Consider the following 19,601-nt stretch of genomic DNA (forward strand, 5'->3'; position numbering starts at 1 on the left):
CTGCGCCGGGGAATGACGCGCAGCTGGCAGCCCTGCTCATGCGCGGCCGGCCGGGCGGTGCTAGCGCCGCGTCCCAGCTCGGGGAGAATGGGGCGGCATCCGGGCAGCGCCGACTGAGCGGCTTCTGGGGCCGGGGCTGCGCCGCGCCGCGGGCGGCCGGGCTGGGGCGGGCGGGCGAGCGCCATCCGGCAGCGGGCGACGGCGGCGGGGGCGCCGCGCCGCGCCGGCGGGGGGCTGCGAGCCGCCGGCGGCGCCCGGCGAGGAGGGGTCGGCGGCGGCGGCGGCGGGCGGCGGCGGGCGGCGGCGGGGGCTGCCCAGGGATTGTCTCGCTCGCTCCGCGGCAAGAAAGTTGGGCGGCGAGCGCGGCGGCGGCGGCGGCCCCCCCGCCGCGGCGTGCGGCGGCCGGAGCGGGGCCCCGGAGCGGCGCTGCCCCCGGGGAGGGGGCGCCGCGCCTGGATTATCCCGAGCTGGGTCGAGCCTCCTGGATCTGCCTCTCTCTTCCGCGCCGAGTGAACCCGAGGTGTCCTCGTCCTGATCCAGAGATACCCCCCCCTGCTTTTTTATTTTTATTTTTTTTTTCCTCCCCTCCTCTTCCCGTCTCTGCTTTTTTGGGGGGTGGGGGGGGCGGGGGGTGGAAATTTGTCAAGGTCATTCCGTGGATTTAATATTTTTTGTGTGTGTGTGTGCCGCTCGCCCCACCGCCACCCAGCCTTGCTCTGTGGATTATCATCGCCCTGGATCCGAGGGTCTGAACAGCAGGATTTTTTTTGTTGTTGTTGATTTTTTTTTTAAAATTATTATTGTTTTTTAAGGGCTCCGGGGTTTGGAGAGGGGAAGCGGTGAGTTGGAGGGGGGCGACTTTTCTCTCCCCCCGCGCCCCCCCCGCCCCCCCCCGCGCCCGGCCTTCTCCTTGTGTGTTTTTTTTTAATTTTTAATTATTTTTATTATTATTATTTTTAAATATTTTTTTTTTATTTGCTGCTTCTTCGGCGATGGATGGGAAAATCCGGCAGAGCCGGCGGTCGAGGTCGCAGCGGGACCGCGTGCGGCGGCGGGAGGCGGCGGCCCGCGACCCGCGGAACCAGAGCCCCTCCTCGGGCTCCGAGAAGGAGCCGGGCCCCGGCGCGGAGGCCGGCGGCCAGCGCTGCACCGCCCCGCGGGGCCCGCCGCCCGCCGCCCGCGCCGCCCGGCCCCCGCGCCGCCGCCGCCGCGAGTCCAGCTCGCAGGAGGAGGACCTGATCGATGGCTTCGCCATAGCCAGCTTCAACAGCCTGGAAGCCCTGGAGGTGAGAGCGGGCGGGCCGGGGGGCGGGCGGGGAAGCGGGGCGGGGGAGAAAGCGCTTGAAAATTGGGGAAGGAAGCGCGGCGCACTCGGGCTGCTGAATGTGGCGAATAGCAATTAATGGACATTAATCCTGGTGTCAGCCCGGGGGGACCTCGGGGCCGCGGTCGGAGGGTGGCGAGCCAGCGCGGGCGCTGGCGGCCCCGCGGGCAACTTGCTGCGCCCCCCCGGCGTTAACTGTCCCCGAGGGCGAGCCCGGTGGCTGGCGGGGGGTTCAGCGGCTGGCGGGGGGCTGCAAAACCCTGCTGGCGGGCTGGGATGGTCCGGTACCGCTGTGAATGGTACCCCCCCTCCCGCCCGGCTCGAGGAGTTTGTGTTTGCGTTGCGAAAATGTTACTTTATCTGTCTCCGGAGATTGTTAGCAATGGCTAGTGTTTGACATTTTGTGGAAAAGAGATGTTTAAATGGATAATAATCCCTTGGTTGTAATTCCCATTTTTGAAGTAATTGAACAAATTCTTCATCTCTTGTTGACTGTACATATTTTTCTGGTGTTAATAGGCTGGCAAAAAATATTGCTTGTCTAACTTATTACAAACAATATTTGCTGAGCAAATACTGCCTGCCTTGTCTGAGCTAAGTTAAGCAGAGCAGGAAATTTAGTATTTTCAGAGGGGCATTGACAAACTAAGATTTTGACTTATGATTTTTGTTTGTGTACGAGGGGAAGAAGTGAGTTGTTGAGAGAAAGCACCTAAGAAGTTGCTTGACGGGCATAATAACTTGAATTCCTGGTAAATATGAGCCACCCCGGTCCGGTGCCTTTGCCCACTTTCTTCGACACGCCGTGGTAAAAACGTGGGCAGAGTTTTGGGTGCTCTCCCTACTTCAGCTTTCCTGTCGCTTTTGTGTCTATGTGCCTGCCTTAGAGTGACGAAGGGTTCTGTGCAGGCTAATGAATAATCTCGGATTTGCCCTGGGGTCTCTAACTTTGAGACCCCATCTTGTTTGTGGGCTCGGCTTCTCCCGCAGCCCACCCCTCCTGCTGCGCAGGCCGCTGGGCTCTGCTGGTGTCATGGCTATGGGGAGTTTTTTGCTCATGGAACCAACTTCTCGAAGTCCCAGAGATGGTCCCTGTGCTCCCACAGGGGTGTTGGCAATGGCCTTGGCCACCTGCCCTGGTGTCGGGGTGACGAAACCTTTGCTTGGGGAGCCTGGGCTTCTGCTCAGGAGGGACGTTTAGCCCAGCAGTCCCTGAGCAGCCCTAGGTGTGTAGGTGCCGGAGCGGGAAGTCGATTCGTGTTAGCTCGGCGATGGCTATTCTTCGGCCACTCGCGGCATCGTTTGGGGGGTGTTGTCCTAACAGGAAAGCCAACTACTTTGTCTACGTGGAACTGATAATGAGCGAGTGATCCGCTTTTGCGTGCCTCTAAAACAAACCATAGACCTATCTGTATCGTCTTTTTTTTTTTTCTCCTCCTTCTTGGGCATGCTCTTAGTCAAATAATGCATCAGCAGATAGGTCCAATTAAACCCCTGAGTCCCCGATGAGCTGTCAGTGAAGAAAGTAAAATTCATCTTCCTGCAGAAATTTTCTACCATGATGAGCACATTATCAGGAAATAGAATTCAAATGATAGTGCAGTCCCTCCAGGGCTGACGGGGAAAACTCCGGGCTTTTCAAATGGCATAAGCCTTGTTATCAAATCAACCAAACTGTAACCTTGATAACAGGGCGCATGAGGATAGAAGGTGACCTTAAACTTCTGCCACCCCAAAGTACATCTGTCTGTAGAAGTGCTTCCGTTTTTTCTTAAAAATAAAAAAAAATTATATGCAAGTCTTAACAAAACTGTCCCCTTTCAAACTGTTGGAAAACGTTTTGGTACCACCTGAAATTAATTGATTTCTACTGTATTTACCAGCACGCAAGACAATGCGTGCACCTCGGCGTCTCGGCTGGTAGTTGGCCCCTTGGAGGGAATATAGCGGGAGCAGAAGTCACCTGTTTCGTTCTGGTGCTGAGCTAGGAGGTATGTTGCATTTTTGGTTCTCGGAGAGCCCTAATGATCCTGTGCATTTTGTAAATTCAAGTAACGCTGAAAAGAAAATACTCTGCATTGCGTGGATTTTCCATGCAGCACTGCCTTTGAGCACGGGTGATGTCCGGCAGATTTGATGCAGCAGCAAGGGAAGGGGATTATTAAGGCAAAACTACTTTAAAGCAGCATATGCCCCTGTAAATGACTGAAACGGCAAGGTCATTTTGCCTGGTGTGGAGCTGTGTTCTCTAGTGAACTGGTCTGCAACTGGTGGTTTTCTCCTGCTTTGGAGGAGGTTTGCCTTTCAGTGTGTGTTTGTTCTGTAAGAGTACTTAAAATCTGCTGTGATGGTATTTTGAGAATAAATAAGAATTGAAACCTTCCATGTTCATGAGAGAGGAGAAAGAGTAAAAGTCAGTGTGCAGCCTAGAAACAATAGTGAACTAAGAAAGTCTGTTTTATTTAATTTCTAATCCTAAAAGGAGCTTTTGTTGCATATGTGGTAGTTTATTGTGATCCTTTCTTGTGTTCTTCGAGGTTGGTTTGTCACTTGATGTTACAGTGAGCTGTGATTACGTTTAGTAGGCTAGATAAGCTTTGGGCTTTCCCCTGGAAATTAAGTTTCTCAATAGTTAGGCAAAACTTAGTGGTAGACAAATTTGGGAGAAGTAAGGTGGTTTTTTGTTTGTTTTTCTTTTTATCTCAAAATATTGTGAATTCCCCTTCCCCACTAAAGAAAATTCTCACCACTGGTGTTCCTGTAAGTGAAGGCTGCTATATATATATATTTTTTTTTTTCTTCCTTTATGTTGACCTGGGGATATGAGCAGTTAAGGTTAATACTGAGGGACGCCTTTTTGAAGTCTCCTTTAGCTCTTTGGTGTGAACTTTAAGCATTCTGGATTTTGATTTAACCGATGTGACAGTGTTCCCTTTGGCAGTTGTCATGTGAAAATATTGCGTCTTTTTTCTGCGATACTTAGTTGTAACTTCAGGATCCCCTATCCTACCATCTTTCGCATAAAGACAGATTTGATTATGTGTTTTTTTTTAATTAAGGGGCGGGGGGGAAAGCCCGCAGACAAACCAGCAGCAGCCTCTTTCTGTGCATAAGAAGCTAAAACTTCCCCTTTCCCTTCCTTCCCCTGAATATTCTTGTAGAAATCCGGCTCCCACAGAGTGACGTGCAACTGGTGTGTGTGTAGTGGTGTTTTGTTTTTTCTTTTTTTAATACCCAGCCACTGAACACAACTTTGGAGTTAACAGCCTGGAAACTTAGTTTGTGCTGAGCTGCTGGGCTGAGGTGGTCAGCGAGGCGGCCGGCTACCGGAAAGCCCTCAGGTGCTGGTGCTGCCCAGGAGATGGGTCCTGCGCCGGGGTCAGAAAAGCTGGCGGGCTGAGAAACGGGGGATTTCTTGCCACCTTCCGAAATGAATGGCATGTACGTGAGCATGTGCGTATATTCATTACGTTCAGACGAAGCTGCTAATTATTCTTGAAGGTGATTGGTGAATCAGAGCGAGAGAGTCTAAATGAGTGAGTCGGTAGTTGAGGGCTCTCTCTGATCATAGCTGTTCCTTTCAAGTATGAAAAACAGCGCTAAAAGGGAACTTCATCAGAATGTTAATGAATGCGATCTTTGAGAGCAATTGTTCTCCCAAAGTAATTGTAAAGACAAGGGGTTGTGTTTTCTTTTTTGGCTGTTGTTTATCATTTTTACAGAATCCAGCAAAGCTTTGGAACGCCGTATGGAAATTTGAGCTTTCCCGGTGTGTGTGTGCGCGTATGGGTTTTTTAGGAACGTTTAACCTACTTACAGAATCTCGCAGAGAATCCGCTAGCAAATGCGCGTGGAGCGGCGCGTTGTTCAGAAGGAGATCCCCGAGCTGGAAGGAGGCAGACCTTGACGTCGTGCACGTCGTGTTGAAGCGGTGGTGCTGCCCTTACAAGCTGAGGTGGGGCCCAGCTGCCTCTGGTCGCAGCCCCCAAGGAGACGAACGCTTCGCCCGCTCTTACTTCTGCGCGTATCCAGAGGTGCGGCAGTGCTGAATCACAGTCCCTGCTCTGCTGTTTCCACTTGAGTGTAGCAGAGTTTAGAAAGCCTAATGGTGGTAGTAGACTTCTGGACAGAATCCATAAGTTCTTCAGCTGTTATCTTGATAAGGCTGTTTTCACATGTGTGTTGTACACTGTGCTGTTACAGTTGCTCTGATCTCTCATTGATAAGAAAACCGGCGTATTTAACTGCAGCTTCCTGTTCCAAAGGTTTCGTGCTAGTTCCACTGACCTAGCTATGTAACTTCCTATTCATCATCTCTCTCTATATGTACTTTGCAGCTTAGTTTTTTTCTGTGATTAGTCGTGGGTTTTAAAACAAGTTTCTAGGTTTTAAAGTATTTTTCCCTTCTACTTAATTGTCAAGTGATGGTGCATCAAGTTAGTGTTTCTGATGGCTGGTTATTCCTTACAAAAAGTGCTTTTAACCTCAGGAAAGCTAATGATTTTCTGGATGGTGCTCTAAGGGCTCTAAATGCCTTTTGGTTCTCCCCAAGGCTTGTTAGTCTCCATCGATTTGTTCTCCTAGCTGTTGATTTTTTTTGCATCTCGTCTGAAGCGGGTACTTAAGGCATTTTGTTGTTGTTAAGGAATAAGAGGTGGTTCCTGCAGGGCTAAAACGGAGGGGTGGGCTCTGGGACGCCCGGAGCACCGGCTCAGGCGGGCCGGGAGCGGCGGGGAGCGAGGGTCCCGGCACTCCGCGGCCGGGTGGCCGGCAGCCATGAGGAAGGATCCAGCTCTTTTGTTGGACGAGCTGGAGTTCCTTACCTCATCCGTAGACCCCGCTGGGATCAACGGGTGCGTTGGGCACCGGGGAGCGCGCCGCTCAGCGGGAGCGACCGCATGCGCGGCGCGTACAGCCCGCGGCCGGGGCGATGCCCGCCGGCCTGCGTCACAGGGCGCCATTATGTGTTTAAGGTGGCTGCGATGGCGTCGGTGGCTTGCTGACCTGAGGCTCGGCTGCGGAAATCCCAGCGCAGCTCCGGGGTCGCCCTCCTCCCTACCGGAGGTCTCGTTTCTGGCTCCAACAGCACTTGACCCTGTCTGTCCGGGTTTTTTTGAAAGACCTCTTAATAGCTTACCAATTTTTCCAAAATAGTTTCCTGTAGCATAACAGCTCAGCCTTTCTTCAGTGGTCTGAAACCTGGGGTAGAACGTGAGATGAAGCTTGCTGAAATGTCAGGTGGACCAACCACCACAGAGAAATTCAGAAGATAAATCACAATTGATTTTAAAAATTTTAAAATATCATACTTAAGAAATATAAGATACTCTGTATTGCACAGATACATTTTTTTTAATAAAAGGGCTATAATAAAATTAGTGTTCCACTTCACCCAAATAATAGATGATACTGGATCCAAATTAATGTTTACTTGCAATAGTGCATTTGGCTTCTTGTCTAGTAAGAACAGAAAACTTTACTGTCCTCTCAGTATGCTAATGAGATGGACTTTTTATCGTTCACCTCAATTATTTCACAGAACGAGACTGACTATCATATCCCAGTGTTACTTTCCGGGAAAATGCCAGCGAACAAGGGAGCGGGGCGGGATGTGATCAGCCCAGAGTGTCTCACGGTGTTTGAGAGATTCCTGCTTGCTCTGCAGAAGGGCTGATGTATCACATCATATGTGCCTCTTTAAAAATTCCTATAGGTGCAGAGGTACAGTACCCAGGCTGGAGACAGTTATACTGCTGTGAGGGTTTTGGGGTAGTGGTGGTCCGTCCCCCCCCCCGCTATCCTGTTCTCCTGCTTCCCGTTTCTTGCTGCGAGGCGTTGAATTCTCCAGGCACGGCTGCTGCGGGCGTTCCCTTCCCCCTGCGTCAGGCTTAACCAGACCCGGTGGGCTTTGCGTGCGTATAGGTCCTAAACCTGCGGGCACCTTGGCTGGGGAAAGCGCTACCGAAATTTGGTTATCGCTTCAGCTTCTCTGGTGTCTGGTCTTCGTCCTGGTGACGCAGGCTGTGGGAAACACGGTGTGGTTTGTCTGCGGTGCTGCAGCAAGTACTTGAGAGGGAACAGTACTGGCAGAACTCAAATGCTGTGTCCTGCTTGATGCAATATTTTTTTTAAAATAAGGATTTGAAATACACTGTGTAGGGCATGCAGCTTGGTATTAGTTGTATGTGAACACCCAGCTGTGAGCGAGAACAATTTCCAATTCACTGCACTTTAATGCTTCCACTTTACCACGGTAAAGGTGTAAAAGAGTTTTATGTGGGTGAAGTGGTTCTTGCTGTTTACACGTCTTCTGGCTCTGCTGTGTTCAGCACGACGGGGGCTGTGACCGCTCCAGCCGCGCTCCTTGCGTAGGGAAGAGTCAGAGCACTGTTTTACTGGCCCTGTCCCGTCTCCTTGAAAAATAGTCTCTTTTCCAAAACTAATGAACTATTAAGAATACTGTTCAGATGCCGAAAGGGGAATCAGTCCTTGTTATTAATATAAACTGTTTAAAACGGAGGAGAGGGTTAAACAGCTTCCGAGCTGCCTCGGCAAAACGCGCTCAGTTGTCGGTCCAGTTCCTCTGGTGCAAGCGGTTGTGAAAGCTGGGCAGGTACGAACAGCGGCTGCAGGGCTCGCCCGCCCTGTGCCCAGCCAGGCCAGCAGGTGTGTCGGGCCCTAATGACGGGCAGAGAGGTGCACGTCAATTTTTGTAGCTTAATTATTTTGTGCCGAGTGACTGGATCCGAAGTTCAGAAATACCTGGTGGAAAGGGGCGCGGGGGCAGCTATGTACGTAGCGCTTGCGTGATCCAAGAGGAACGGAGAGCGCTTCCTTTGTGGCTCTGTCATGCTTCAAGCCAAAAAGGGACTAAACGTGAACAAAAGTTGCATCTGCAAGGTCAGTGGTTGGCATGGATAAGGGGATTGAAGGGATCAAAATGATTTCCCTGCGCTACTGGCTGCAAAACATGGGCTTATGGCACCATTCCTGTCTCTCCCTTTGTGCTCAGAGCAAGGCTTTTTTAATCTTGTACTGGCTATGTATAGTTGTGCCACACAGACGTGGCAATTTGAAGTCAAATGTTCTATTTTGGGGACTGCTGGGCACTCGTCGGCAGGCCGGGGGAGCTGCGCTCGGGCTCCTCTCCTCTGCCCGCAGCCGGCCGTGCTCTCTTCTGCACGGGCTGTGGTGGAGAGGCGTTCGGAAAATGTGCGTCTGCGTGGTGCGCTTGTGCCCGTAGTCTAAACGTGAAGTTAATAGCGTTTGCCATTGCATATCATCGCATTATCTTCCTCTCCAGCAGATGTTCTTTCTAGCTTCGTAAAAATACGACTGTAATTGTTTGGTGGTGGGGGTTTTTTTCCCTGATTTTAAATATAGATTGACTTACTCTGATGCTAGCGTATCCCTGATCTAGCCTGTACTTAGTGAGGAGATGCTTAGGTTAGGAGGAAGCGTGCAGCCCAAGTAGGGAAGCAAATGATAATTTAGGGCTTCTGGCCTTTCAGCAGGCTGATGGGCACGAAGGTCATTTCTTTAACCCCGCCCGTGGGTTAGTGAGGCTGTAGTTTCTTTGCTGGTAGCTCTTATTTCTCCAGAAGAGCTAAAAACTCAAAGGATTTTAGGGGAAGAAATGTCTTGTTGAACCTCACAATGAAATCAGAGGGCATCGGCTAATAAATGTATTATTGCTGTTGATTTTTTTGGTGGCTCATAAATGTCTCTTGCAGTGCTGTCAAAGAGGACGTGTAACCTCCTTATTCCACTTAGCCTGAGCACATACTTGCACTCAGGAGGAGCGAGACTCAAGATAGTGTGCAGCTAAGAGATGTTTATGGAATCAGTCAAACTTGATATAAAATAATTATGGTGTTTTGACAGCTTGTTAATAACTTGCAACCATTGGAAGAAATGGAATTACGGCGTTCTTGGTCCTTGATGGAACCTTGGCATTTCTTTCAGATTGTAAAATCAAAGAAAAAATGTGAAAGCCATTAAAATAGTTGGATGTGGTGCCTGGGAAAAATGATGGGCCGCTTAATTGAAAAAATGCTTCATTCCGGTTGAAGTTCGTTGCAGTTCAGTTCTGGCTGCTTCCGTGTATCTGTAATGGAGAAGGAAGAGGGATGATTCCCCCAAAATCTGTCTGGGAGAGGATTTTGGGTGTCACTTGGTTCTTCGTCTTATCTGTGAATGAAGTGGAAGGAAATCCTAGCGAGCATTAGGCATGAGAGAAAAGTCTTGTCACCTGTAATGACTAAAATCCCCTGAAGTGTTGCCAGCATGTACTTTAGGAATCATATAATTATATGATTATTGAAAGAGACATAAAAGACCTCATGGCAAAAACCTTAGAAAGGGGGAGGGAGGGAATCTGCATGCAAATGAAGATACACAGAATTTGCTGTGTGTCTCTTTTTTTTTTTTTTTTTTTTCCTTCCCTTCCCCTGCTATTTATTTTTCAGTCCAAAGCTCAGTAATTGCTTTTATGGGGTTTACTTAATAAAAGTGGGGCATGCAAAAGAGGGAAGAACTGTTTATGCCCTGTCACAGGGCTGGCTTGCAATCCTACAGAGTTGGAGTGAAAATACATTTTTAAAAGTAAAACTGCAAAGTGGGTTTTCTGCTAACAGAAAATAGCTATTTGTTGTAATGTTATCCTGCAATAAAAGAGTTTTGTGGTCTGGCGGTTAGCAGAGGGGTCCGGAAGTCGAGATAACGGGGTTTTCTTTCTGACTCTGCCACAAGTTTCCTCTCTGAGCTCCAGGCGAGTCCTTTCATCGCCGGCTGCGTCACCTCGGCCGCCGGTGCCATTGCTCGGGCAGCCGGTGGGAGCCTGGGTTTGCCGCTCAGGGGGACTCATGTCACCCTCCGACTCGACCGTCTCTCGACCCTGGTATGTGTAACTTGAGGTAAGTGCCGTGTTTGTGCAGGAGGTGACGGGAGAGCCGCGGATGAAAGAGCTGCTCACGCCATCGGTGCTTCGGAGCCACGGCAGTCTTCCCTGTTTTGCTGCGTTACGGGGTGGGGACATGCTTGTCTACGGTCGGATGCTCCCAGGGACGAGTTTTGCCCGGGTGCGAGCACGGCACTCTGTGACACTGCTCGTGGCCGCGTGCTGGGTGTTACAGTGGGGAGCGAGTGCGCGCATCGGTGTCGTCTGGCCTCGGTTCTCGCTTGAGCAGCTTGCAGCCAAAGTCGAAATCTTCCTGTGTGAACCGCCAGTGAAACGCTTCCCCTCTGCCCCACCTCGGGTTCATGTCTGGTGTGTGTCTTTCACGCGGGAGGTGCTGACCAGCGCGACGCCCCACCGAGCGTGCTGCGCTCTGGGTACCGCTGCAAGTGTAAATTTAGTGTGAGATTTTCCGAGCTTTAGTTCTCTATCTCCCCTTAGAGTTAAAATACAGGCCTTGACCGAGGGCTTCTTCAGGTCTCCTAGGCTTCATCCGTCCTTACTGATGCTCTGGATTTATAACCTTGCTTCTCATTGAAGCGCTCGTTCTTGGGTTTACTAGGAAACTCTCCTGATGTGGAACAGACACGTATCTCAAGAGAGGTTTTGTTGCAAGATGAGCAAAAACCTCCCTCCTTTTTTCTCAGACTTAACTAAAGCACTTGGTACATTTAAAAAAAAAAAAAAAAATACCCAAAGAAAAGAAAAGGAAAAAGGAAAAAACCTGCCATACTGCTGTTAGTATTGAGTTACTGAATATTTTGCAAGATCTCTCCAGGAAAAAAGAATACCATTTACTCTGGTATTCTAGTTTAAAGCTAAGTAGTACCACGTTGTGATATGAGTTTGCTAACGTGATTTTTAGCTGAAAATGACAATGGTTTTCCGACCAGACGGATTCTATAACTCGCCTGCTATCAGCTCATCCATCACACTCCGCAGATGTCTGTGTGTTCTTTATAATGTGCGCATGGTAATGTCGTTGATTACATCACACTAACTGATAACCCCATTCCAGCCCTATTAATGCTCCCCGGGCAGCCCCCCGGGTGTGCCTGGTGGTGAGGGGAATGGGTGGGGGGTTTTGTTTGCGGGCTGTCCCTGCAGGTACTAGTGGGAGTTGAGCTACTTTTTCAGATCCTTTCCGTGGCTGTGGAGATGGCTGCATCTGCAGGGCCAACGACACTTGTGTAGGGAGAACCATTTTGAGACGGCTTCCATGCAGGCGCTGACGTTCCCGATGCTGTTTGTGTTGGGAAGAGGGGTAATGAAACAGAAACGAGAGCCTCTGGGCTGCACGTGCGCTGTAGCTTGATTTCATACAGCTCATGACTTTTCTTCCACGTCATTGGATGACCCTAAGTCACGTAGCGTATGTGACTTAGAAATTAAAGTTTTATCTGCATCTAGGCAAAAGTGCTTGCCGGGCTCGGTCAGAAGAAGGTTCCCGTGCTCGTTACGAAGTCGTCTGTACAAGTTCTAGGCTTCTCACAAGAAAAGATGATCTTTTTAGCAGCTGTTGGATGGGAGGTTGTCTAGAGCCTCGTGTTAACATCAAACCCAATTGCCTCAGCTAGAAAATGAGCTTGTGTTTTGGCAGGTGTAGGACATGCCATTTCCAAAACAGAGGTTATGAACTGCTGTAACCCAGGCCTGTGTAAACTGATGCAAACTCCCAGGTGCTACCTCTGATAAACAACTGTGTGTAGTTTTGTTTTCTTGGTAGGTTCCCAAGAATTCTTTCTGAAGTTGGTCTTTTTTTAAAAAACAAACCGTTTGCACAGGCTGTTTCCAGGCAGAGCATCTTTGGTGTCTTATCTTCAGCCATGTCCTGAGAAGTACATTAATGGGCTGTAAAGTCTCTGAGCATATTGCCTGGTTTTCCTCCACCCAGGAGGAGCTCAGAGTTGTCGTTCTGGGGTTATGAAGTTCCTGGTCTCTAGGCACATCTTGCTCTTGTGCTCCAGCTTCGAAGCAAGCCATGCTGCTGGATTTCAAGATCTTAAAATGATTTCTCTCGACTACTGGGATGTGTTGTGTTGCTCGGATGGAGCAGGCGTGACTGGCTTTCCAGGGGAGGGTGTTCAAGCCTTCCTGTTGGACAGGAGTGAGGTCTTTGCTGGTTTCCTGATCAGTGTTTCCCGGTCAAAATATATCAGTGGATTTTCTTTACCACTGCCAAAACAAATGCTGCCGACAGTCCAGGGCCAGCAATGTCATCATGGCCGGGTTACCGAGTTTCTGCCTGAAGGTCAGCTAGCTGTGACTGTTACTAAATAGCTGCTTGCTGGTGTGTTTGTGGTCCGCACTCAGGCACCGTGCCTGGTTGCCTGTCTCCCGTGTAGTGCTTGGCAGAAGACCGGCGGCTCAAGCCGGGCCGTGCTTTATGATGTTTCTGCGTAACTTTCTTCGTAAGGTTGGTGCAACCTGAAAGGATATTAATTTTACCTCAAAAAGGACAGGATGTGAGTTGCTGGCGTCGATATCTGTGCTAACTACAAGGTGCTATTTATCTAAAATCAGGTAATTTGGTTTATTTAATGGTTCCTGTGTATTGCAGAGAGATTGGTCATTTCTTTTTAACGCTTATAGAGCAATTGGCAGATTTTACTGCCACCGCTTACTGCCGTCGCTTGGCGATGAGAGATTTGGCACCGTACCGCAGGACCGAAAGACGACCCGTTCAGGCACGCTGGTGCCGGGGAGTAACACCGAGTTACAATAGACCAGCTGGACCCGAACACCTGCCTCGCACTTCAGCACAACCCAGCCCAGCTTAGGAAGCGCCAGGTCCGGGCTGGATGGAAACAGGCAGCGAAAACCGCCGGGAGGCTGCCGGCGGGCTGTGCCGCTGCGGGGCCCGGGCGGCCGCCTCGCCTCGCGCCGGGCGGGCTGCCCGCTGTGCCCGTCCTCCCGCGGCGGCCGTGCGGCCAGCGCTGGGAGGGGAGGCTCTGGGGGGCCCTTGTGAAGCGTGGCGAGACGCTGTGATGCAGAGCGTGCTGCGGCGTTGGGGCTAGGAAACGGGCGGCTGCTGGTGGTGTGTTCCCCGCAAGTAAATAAAGCTTGCCTGCCTTTGGGGTATTTCTTGGTGTGATTTTTATATAATTCTGATTTTCTGCTGATTACCAGTAGGTGAATTTTCACTGTTTGAGTGAGCTTACCTGGGCAAAAAGGAGCAAGTACTGAGGAGGGGGAATAGATGTTTTGGGTTTTTTTTGTCTCAAGCGATAGATGAATTCTTTTTGTTCTTTTACATGTCTCCTTTTGTGCATGTGTGCGTTAAAATTCCCGTTCCCTGCTTGCAAGTGTTTAGCAGATGAAGTTGCTGGTGTTTTTCCTAGTATTACCTTTGCGAGGTTCAGAACAGAAGCAAAATGTGATTCTTCACTCGGTCTCTGCTGAATAGGAATAGTATTCATTCAAACTGTAGGAATGAGTCTGTGCCTAAAGCGTAAACCCAGACACAAAAAGCATGCCGAGAGGAATACAGACCTGGGGGAAAAATACAGTGTGGCTTATTTTACCAATTTTACTGGAGCATCCCTGTACATATTTTGGCGTTGGGAAGGGATTAATCATGGTGTAAGATTGAGGGTAGGGAGCAGAATGTGAGCGTGGGGGTCTCCCCCCGGTAGAGAGCCGCTCTGGGGAGCGCGGCAGCCTGCGGCAGCGCGGTTTAGCCGGTGTGCTTCGGGAGGCAGGGCTGGAGGTGAAAAAGCACAGGGAAAAAAATCAGCTGGCGTTGTGCCTTCATGGCGATCAAGCCTTTTGGAAAAGAGTAAATGCTGGTGTCTTGCAACGTATTCCTGATGCTGGTGAAAGGAACAGAAATAGGCTGGAGGTCTTCCTGACGGGTGAATCGACATCCCGTTGCTTGTGCTTCCCCGGCAGCTGCCAAACTAGAAACACTCAAATGGCTTGTTCTGGGAGCTGCGGATACCTTTCAAGAAGGTCAGAATTTGGGTTGCAGCTGAATTATAAGGTAAAACTTTTGCAGTGACATACAGAATATTTTTTTTTTTTTTTAGATTTTCTAGTTCTCCTAATACTATGTTGTCAAGCTTTAAAGCTGCAGGAACTTTAAATATCATCTGTGTTTAACAACGTTTAATCTTTCTGTTTTCTATTTTGTTCAGCCTGAACAAGGAAGTGGTGTTGCGTTCTCTTTAGACTATGGTCATTGAAATGGTTTATTTCTGTTTTTAAATAGGAAAAAAAAGAGAATTTGGGTGCCTAGTTACTTAGTACTACTCCTTTTAATGTTGAAAGTTCATCTTGTGCCCACGCTCTTCTTAATGTAGATTTTCTAAACAGCATCTAGAAACGTGTGTCTAAAAGACAAGTTAGTGTTGATATTTCAGTATCTGAGCTTTTTTTAATAGGGCACTTGGGTATCGGCACTAAATGTGCAGAAGATGGAACCTATACCCAAAGTGAATGCATGTAATTTTAATTGGTGCTGAGGGAAGAAGCAACCCTAAAACTTCGGACTGAATTTTTTGTTGGTGCGGTGCCTGTCCTGTGTTCAGTGTGCCTTGTGAAGGAAAGGGGAAAAATGGTATTTAATTAGTGCTTAAATAATAACTCACTCAGCTTTATTGTTTTAGAAAAATCTGCTTAGGCAAACACATCCTGGCTGGGGTGGATATCTGTTTGGTCGATATTATTTTAAGTCCAATAAAGCATTGTTCACACCTTCTTGGAATGTAATACGGGAATAAACGGGAAACCCAATCTCCTTAGCACCGCATGTCGCACAGGCAGGCCGTCTCGATACAGGGGTTTATTTCATGCATGGTGGCCTAGACACGAAACAAATGTGTAGGAAAGGGAATTATGTAAAATTGAAAGTGACAATTATGCAAACATTCCGGTTGAGGAAGAAGTAAATTCTTCTCTTTTTCCATGTGCTTGGCTTCAGAGCTAATGAGCAGCCCGTTGGGGGTTTTGGTCTGTGTGTTTGTATCTGTCATATCTCTCTCATCTCGGCTGCTTCTTGTTTCGCTTTCCCCCCCCCCCCACCTCCCCCCAGTTTGACCTTATTTTCCCTTTTGTTCCATGGAGTCATTCAATCTTTGTACTGCTCGGTTTGTTTACCTTGCCAGAGAAAACGTTAGCACCCTTCTATTTAGGAGCCCAGGGCTGCTGTCCTCAGCCCCTTGCAGCACGGCGCCGTGTCCTTCGCTCCGTACCCGGGGATGGGGACGTGGTGACTGATGGGGTCCCAATCCCTTTATTCAAATATTTTTATTTTTTTTAAGGGAGGGGAAGACGGTGAGAGAAAAAAACTCTGAAAATAGCTCTGTATTTAGACAGACACCCTTTTGCAAAGCTAAATGACTCGATCTTCCATGCTGCTGGGTAATTCCCACGCTTGCAGAAATGGGGAGAGGGAGCTGGGGCTGTGACCACTTTAATCTGACATAAGTACGTGTTTTTGCTGAAGGGGATGGTCGCTTCCTGCCCTGGCTGCTTGTCCTGATTACCTCCCTCGTGCCAGCACTGGCATTTATGCTGCCAGGAAAACAAATTCCCTGGTTCCCCGCTCTGGCTCGCTGCTCAGCCACGCAGATGCCCTTCTGGCAGAGGGGAGCCAGATGCAGGGGAGAGGGGGCTGCGGAGCAGATGTGTATTGATTAAAGAAACCCTGCAAATGTGGCCTGAGCCTTTGTAGCAGATTATAGCTACATGTTCTTTCTGTGTTTTAGGTCATCTTCTAAGTCGGGGGTCCACAGAAATGGATCGTGTAAAATGATGATGGTGCTGGAATGACTCTGGTCTTGGTTAAGCTTGTGAAGTTGGGATGATGTGGTCATATATGGGGTAGTAGGAGTGGCTGAGTGTAGAAGGGACTACTTGGAAAGATAAAACCTCGCTTGCAATTTAATTGCTCTGAAAACCCAGTTTCTACCTTGTTTTCACTGATTAGTTTCAATGTGACAGGGAGAAAGAAGAGACAAGCTTTTGTTTGCGCTTGGTCGGGTGCTTGGCGTGGATGAGGTACCTAACCCTGCTGATGGCAGAAGGTTAAAAGTAGTTCAGCCTGCAAATGGCCTTTATAGCTCAGTTTACACAAGAGTTCTTTCTTTCTAGCCTTCTGTTCTTCTTTTCTTCTCCTTTCTTTCTAAGCTGTTTCCTGTGCATCTGTTGAGAAGCCTGTATTGGATATTAAATCCAAAGAGTGGGGAGAGAAGCAGCTCTTCCCATCAGTGTCGTTTTCCCTGCTGTAATCCCATGGAGGGGTTGAAGAACGTGTCGGGAGGATAAAAATATCGTCATTTGAGCCTAGCTAAACACTGGCTCTGCTGCAGAAAATGGCTTTAATGGAGACTGGTTGTGTGGGGAGGGTGAGAAAATTGTACGGAAATTGTGCAAATTTCTAAATCAAAAGCATTTAATTGCATTAAAAGAGAGGGAGGGACACACTTGTGTGCACATTGGAGACTTCAGTGAGCATAAGTAACCTCTGTGGCACAGTAGTCATTGACCTTGTCAAATCATGCCATTGGAGGTCATGTGTGGTGAAGTGGGTTGCCACAGGGGATTAGCACATCTGGGCAGAAGGTTTTTACATCTGAGCATGCATGCCAAATCCCATCTCCAGCAGCGCATATGGATTCATCAGAAAATGTGAGGAGTGAGAAGATGAGAAAGCACCTGCCGGTAATGCATGGGAGGAACCTGTCTGGAGCCAGGGGCTTTCTTGACCCCAGTTGCAGGAGAAGGGAGAGTTGGTTATGCCTTGGACTCCCAGCTCCACCAAGAAGATGGGCTTGAAATTTAACCATGAGAAACTTGCAAGCACAAGGTCAAGCACTTGTATTTTGGGCTGAAAATACGAATAGAGAGGATTATATTTTGTTATAAATCTTAGAAGATAAGAAATGAGATGACAGTGGTATATCAACTCCTATGTAGGACTTAACACTTACTGTCTAGACTAATGAAGATATTAGGCCCATTTCACAGACGGGGATGCCTGAAGCATAGGGAAAGCAAATAATTACTAGCAACTGATCTGTTTGTGCATAGAAGTAAGAATATTCAAGGCTTTAACTGTCCTGCTTTATTGAAGTGTTTAATAGAAAGCTTGCTGGCATGGCATCCTTGAAGTCTAAGCAATTGAGTCTGAGGTTTTATACAGACCTGTTCTATTTTGCCTCCTATTTTCTTCTAAAATTGTGCCTTATCTGATTTAATTTCATGTCCCATGACAATGTCATTAAAACAAAATTATCAATAATTCTAGCAGGAAAATAGTTGATATCTTAGTGGCTTAAAGTGACGTTGAAGTTGAAGCTAGCTAGTCTTCGTGCTTGCTAATAAGGGAAATCATTTGTCACTGATTCCCATTGCCTGTGGATGAGGGGAAAAATGACTAATGCTTTGCTCCTGCCCTAAGTCATAAGGACCTGGAATAAAACTGGCTAAAGTTATTCAAAGGCTAAATAGTGATGGGGTTTTATACTTGTGCTCAACTTTTGCTACTTTGGTAAACGTGAAAGTTCTGCAAAGTTATGATTTTTAAAAGATACTGTTTGCTAGAATAACAACAGGAAAATTCTGCTGAGGGTAGGTTGTTGAAGGTACTCTGTTTAGGAGAGAGTACCTGTCCTGATGGACGGTCGGGCACACAAGTGGCATTGGTGGCACTGACAGTAGAGATGCAACCCAAGCTGGGGTTTTCAGCGCTGGTGGCTTCTAAGGCTTCTTCAGAGGATACGCAGTTCCCTACAAAGACACGTTTAAGACCCCTGGGAATGGGTGTGTTTTTCATAATCACCTTTAGAAGTTGTCCCTTGACTTCCCGCTGAGGTCTGCGGGGCACAGATTGAAGTCTGGACTTGTCGCAGCAGTGGTGGAGCTCTGGATGGAGCCTGGGTTCTCCTGCTTCCTGCTTCATTACAGTACTTACTGTACCATATTGCATCCAAAATAGTAGGTTGGACTTGGAGAATTAAGTGGCGCAATTATGAAGCAGAGGGGGAAAAAAACCCCCACTTATGTGGTGGCTGTGATAGATTAGTCATTTTGTACCTCCAAATAGCCAATTATTCCTCTGACTGGCTTTTATGTGACCAATTTGCATGTGCAGTCATGGTAACTGGTTTGCAGATTAGGTGCAGAATTTCACGTGGATCTGATGTCGCGTTTTGCTCTCGTATGCTTGGCGCTGCCTGGAAGCAAAACACACGGATGAGGGATTCTGTGTAACCGATTACCATTAGCTGCTTCGTATTTTTTTTTTTCTCTCAAAGCCTTTTCACACCCAAAGGAAACAAGATTGCTTACTTTTATTGTGGTCTTTTTTCTTTGTCTTTCTTTTTTTAATATCTGACAGGACACTGTAAAGTGGTCCCAGCTCCATGGAAGCTGCTGCAACACAGATTTCATTTGTATTGGCGATCTCAGCTTCATAGTTAAAAAACACATTGTTTGAGGGCTGGGAACTCGCTGGAGCTGCAGTGTATTTCAGAAAAGATATGAAAGAAAAAAAAAACAAAACAAAAAGAGCTGGAGGAAAGAAGGAAAAATAAACTGAAGCAGCATGGAGTGACCAAGGGTGAAATCCTGCCTTGCTGAAGCCAGGGTCAAAACACTCAGTCTTCACTGGTGCCAAGTTCCCATGTCTGCTCTCTGATTTTGATCTTAACTCCACTGGTGTGCTGAAAATTAATAAAATGGTAATAGATTTAATATTGTACACCTAGAGAGCTAAGTGAAGTCTTAATTTGAAGAATATTAATTATTCAGGTAGCTGAATTTTGCTAGTAGGTTAAATATAAGCTCTGTTTCTGTCGGGGATTTGTGTCAATTTAGCATGCTGTGGACTTTGTAGAATCTCTGATATGAACAGTCTTTGAAGTGGAGGAATGGTCTAAAATATTTGCCAACAGCCAGCTAGCTTTTTAAAAGCTTAATTTGCTTCAAATAAGCAAGCCTTTTTTAAAAACAAACAAACAAAAAACAGTTTGCAAGTGCAAGAATAACAGGATACTTTTTCAAAAGTATTTTTTTTTTTTTCCTTTTTTTTTTTCTTACAGGCTCCAGCAACTCAGCTGTAGTTACCTTGGTCTCCGGTGCTGCTGAAGACAAATTAAGCTAATAAAACAGTCTCTCGCAACATCATAGCAAATACATTAGCTAATCTTTATGCAAGTTTCTTGCTAGGCCAAATTTAACCTGTTTAAGCGTTTCCTCTTTTGATGAGAGGTAGAGGTTTTTATAAACATAACCTTTTGACGGGTCTGTGAAACAATGCCTTGCCAAGCACTCAGCAGTCTTGTGCTGGATTCACAGAATAAAGATTGTAGGCCGAGA

General features: G+C 47.9%; 1 protein-coding gene across 1 annotated transcript in view; it reads left to right on the forward strand.

Annotated features, from left to right (window-relative positions):
* Positions 1-270: 270 nt before the first annotated feature.
* Positions 271-19,601, forward strand: part of FBRSL1 (fibrosin like 1) — a 550,180-nt gene continuing 530,849 nt past the window's right edge. Inside the window, exon 1 of the mRNA XM_082007705.1 lies at positions 271-1,286. Within this exon, the coding sequence (XP_081863831.1) occupies positions 993-1,286 (294 nt within the window). The 5' untranslated portion in view covers positions 271-992. The remainder of the gene's footprint in view (positions 1,287-19,601) is intronic.

The sequence above is a fragment of the Phaethon aethereus genome (genome assembly GCF_964289735.1).
Source record: "Phaethon aethereus genome assembly, chromosome: 17".
Taxonomy (NCBI): Eukaryota; Metazoa; Chordata; class Aves; order Phaethontiformes; family Phaethontidae; genus Phaethon; species Phaethon aethereus.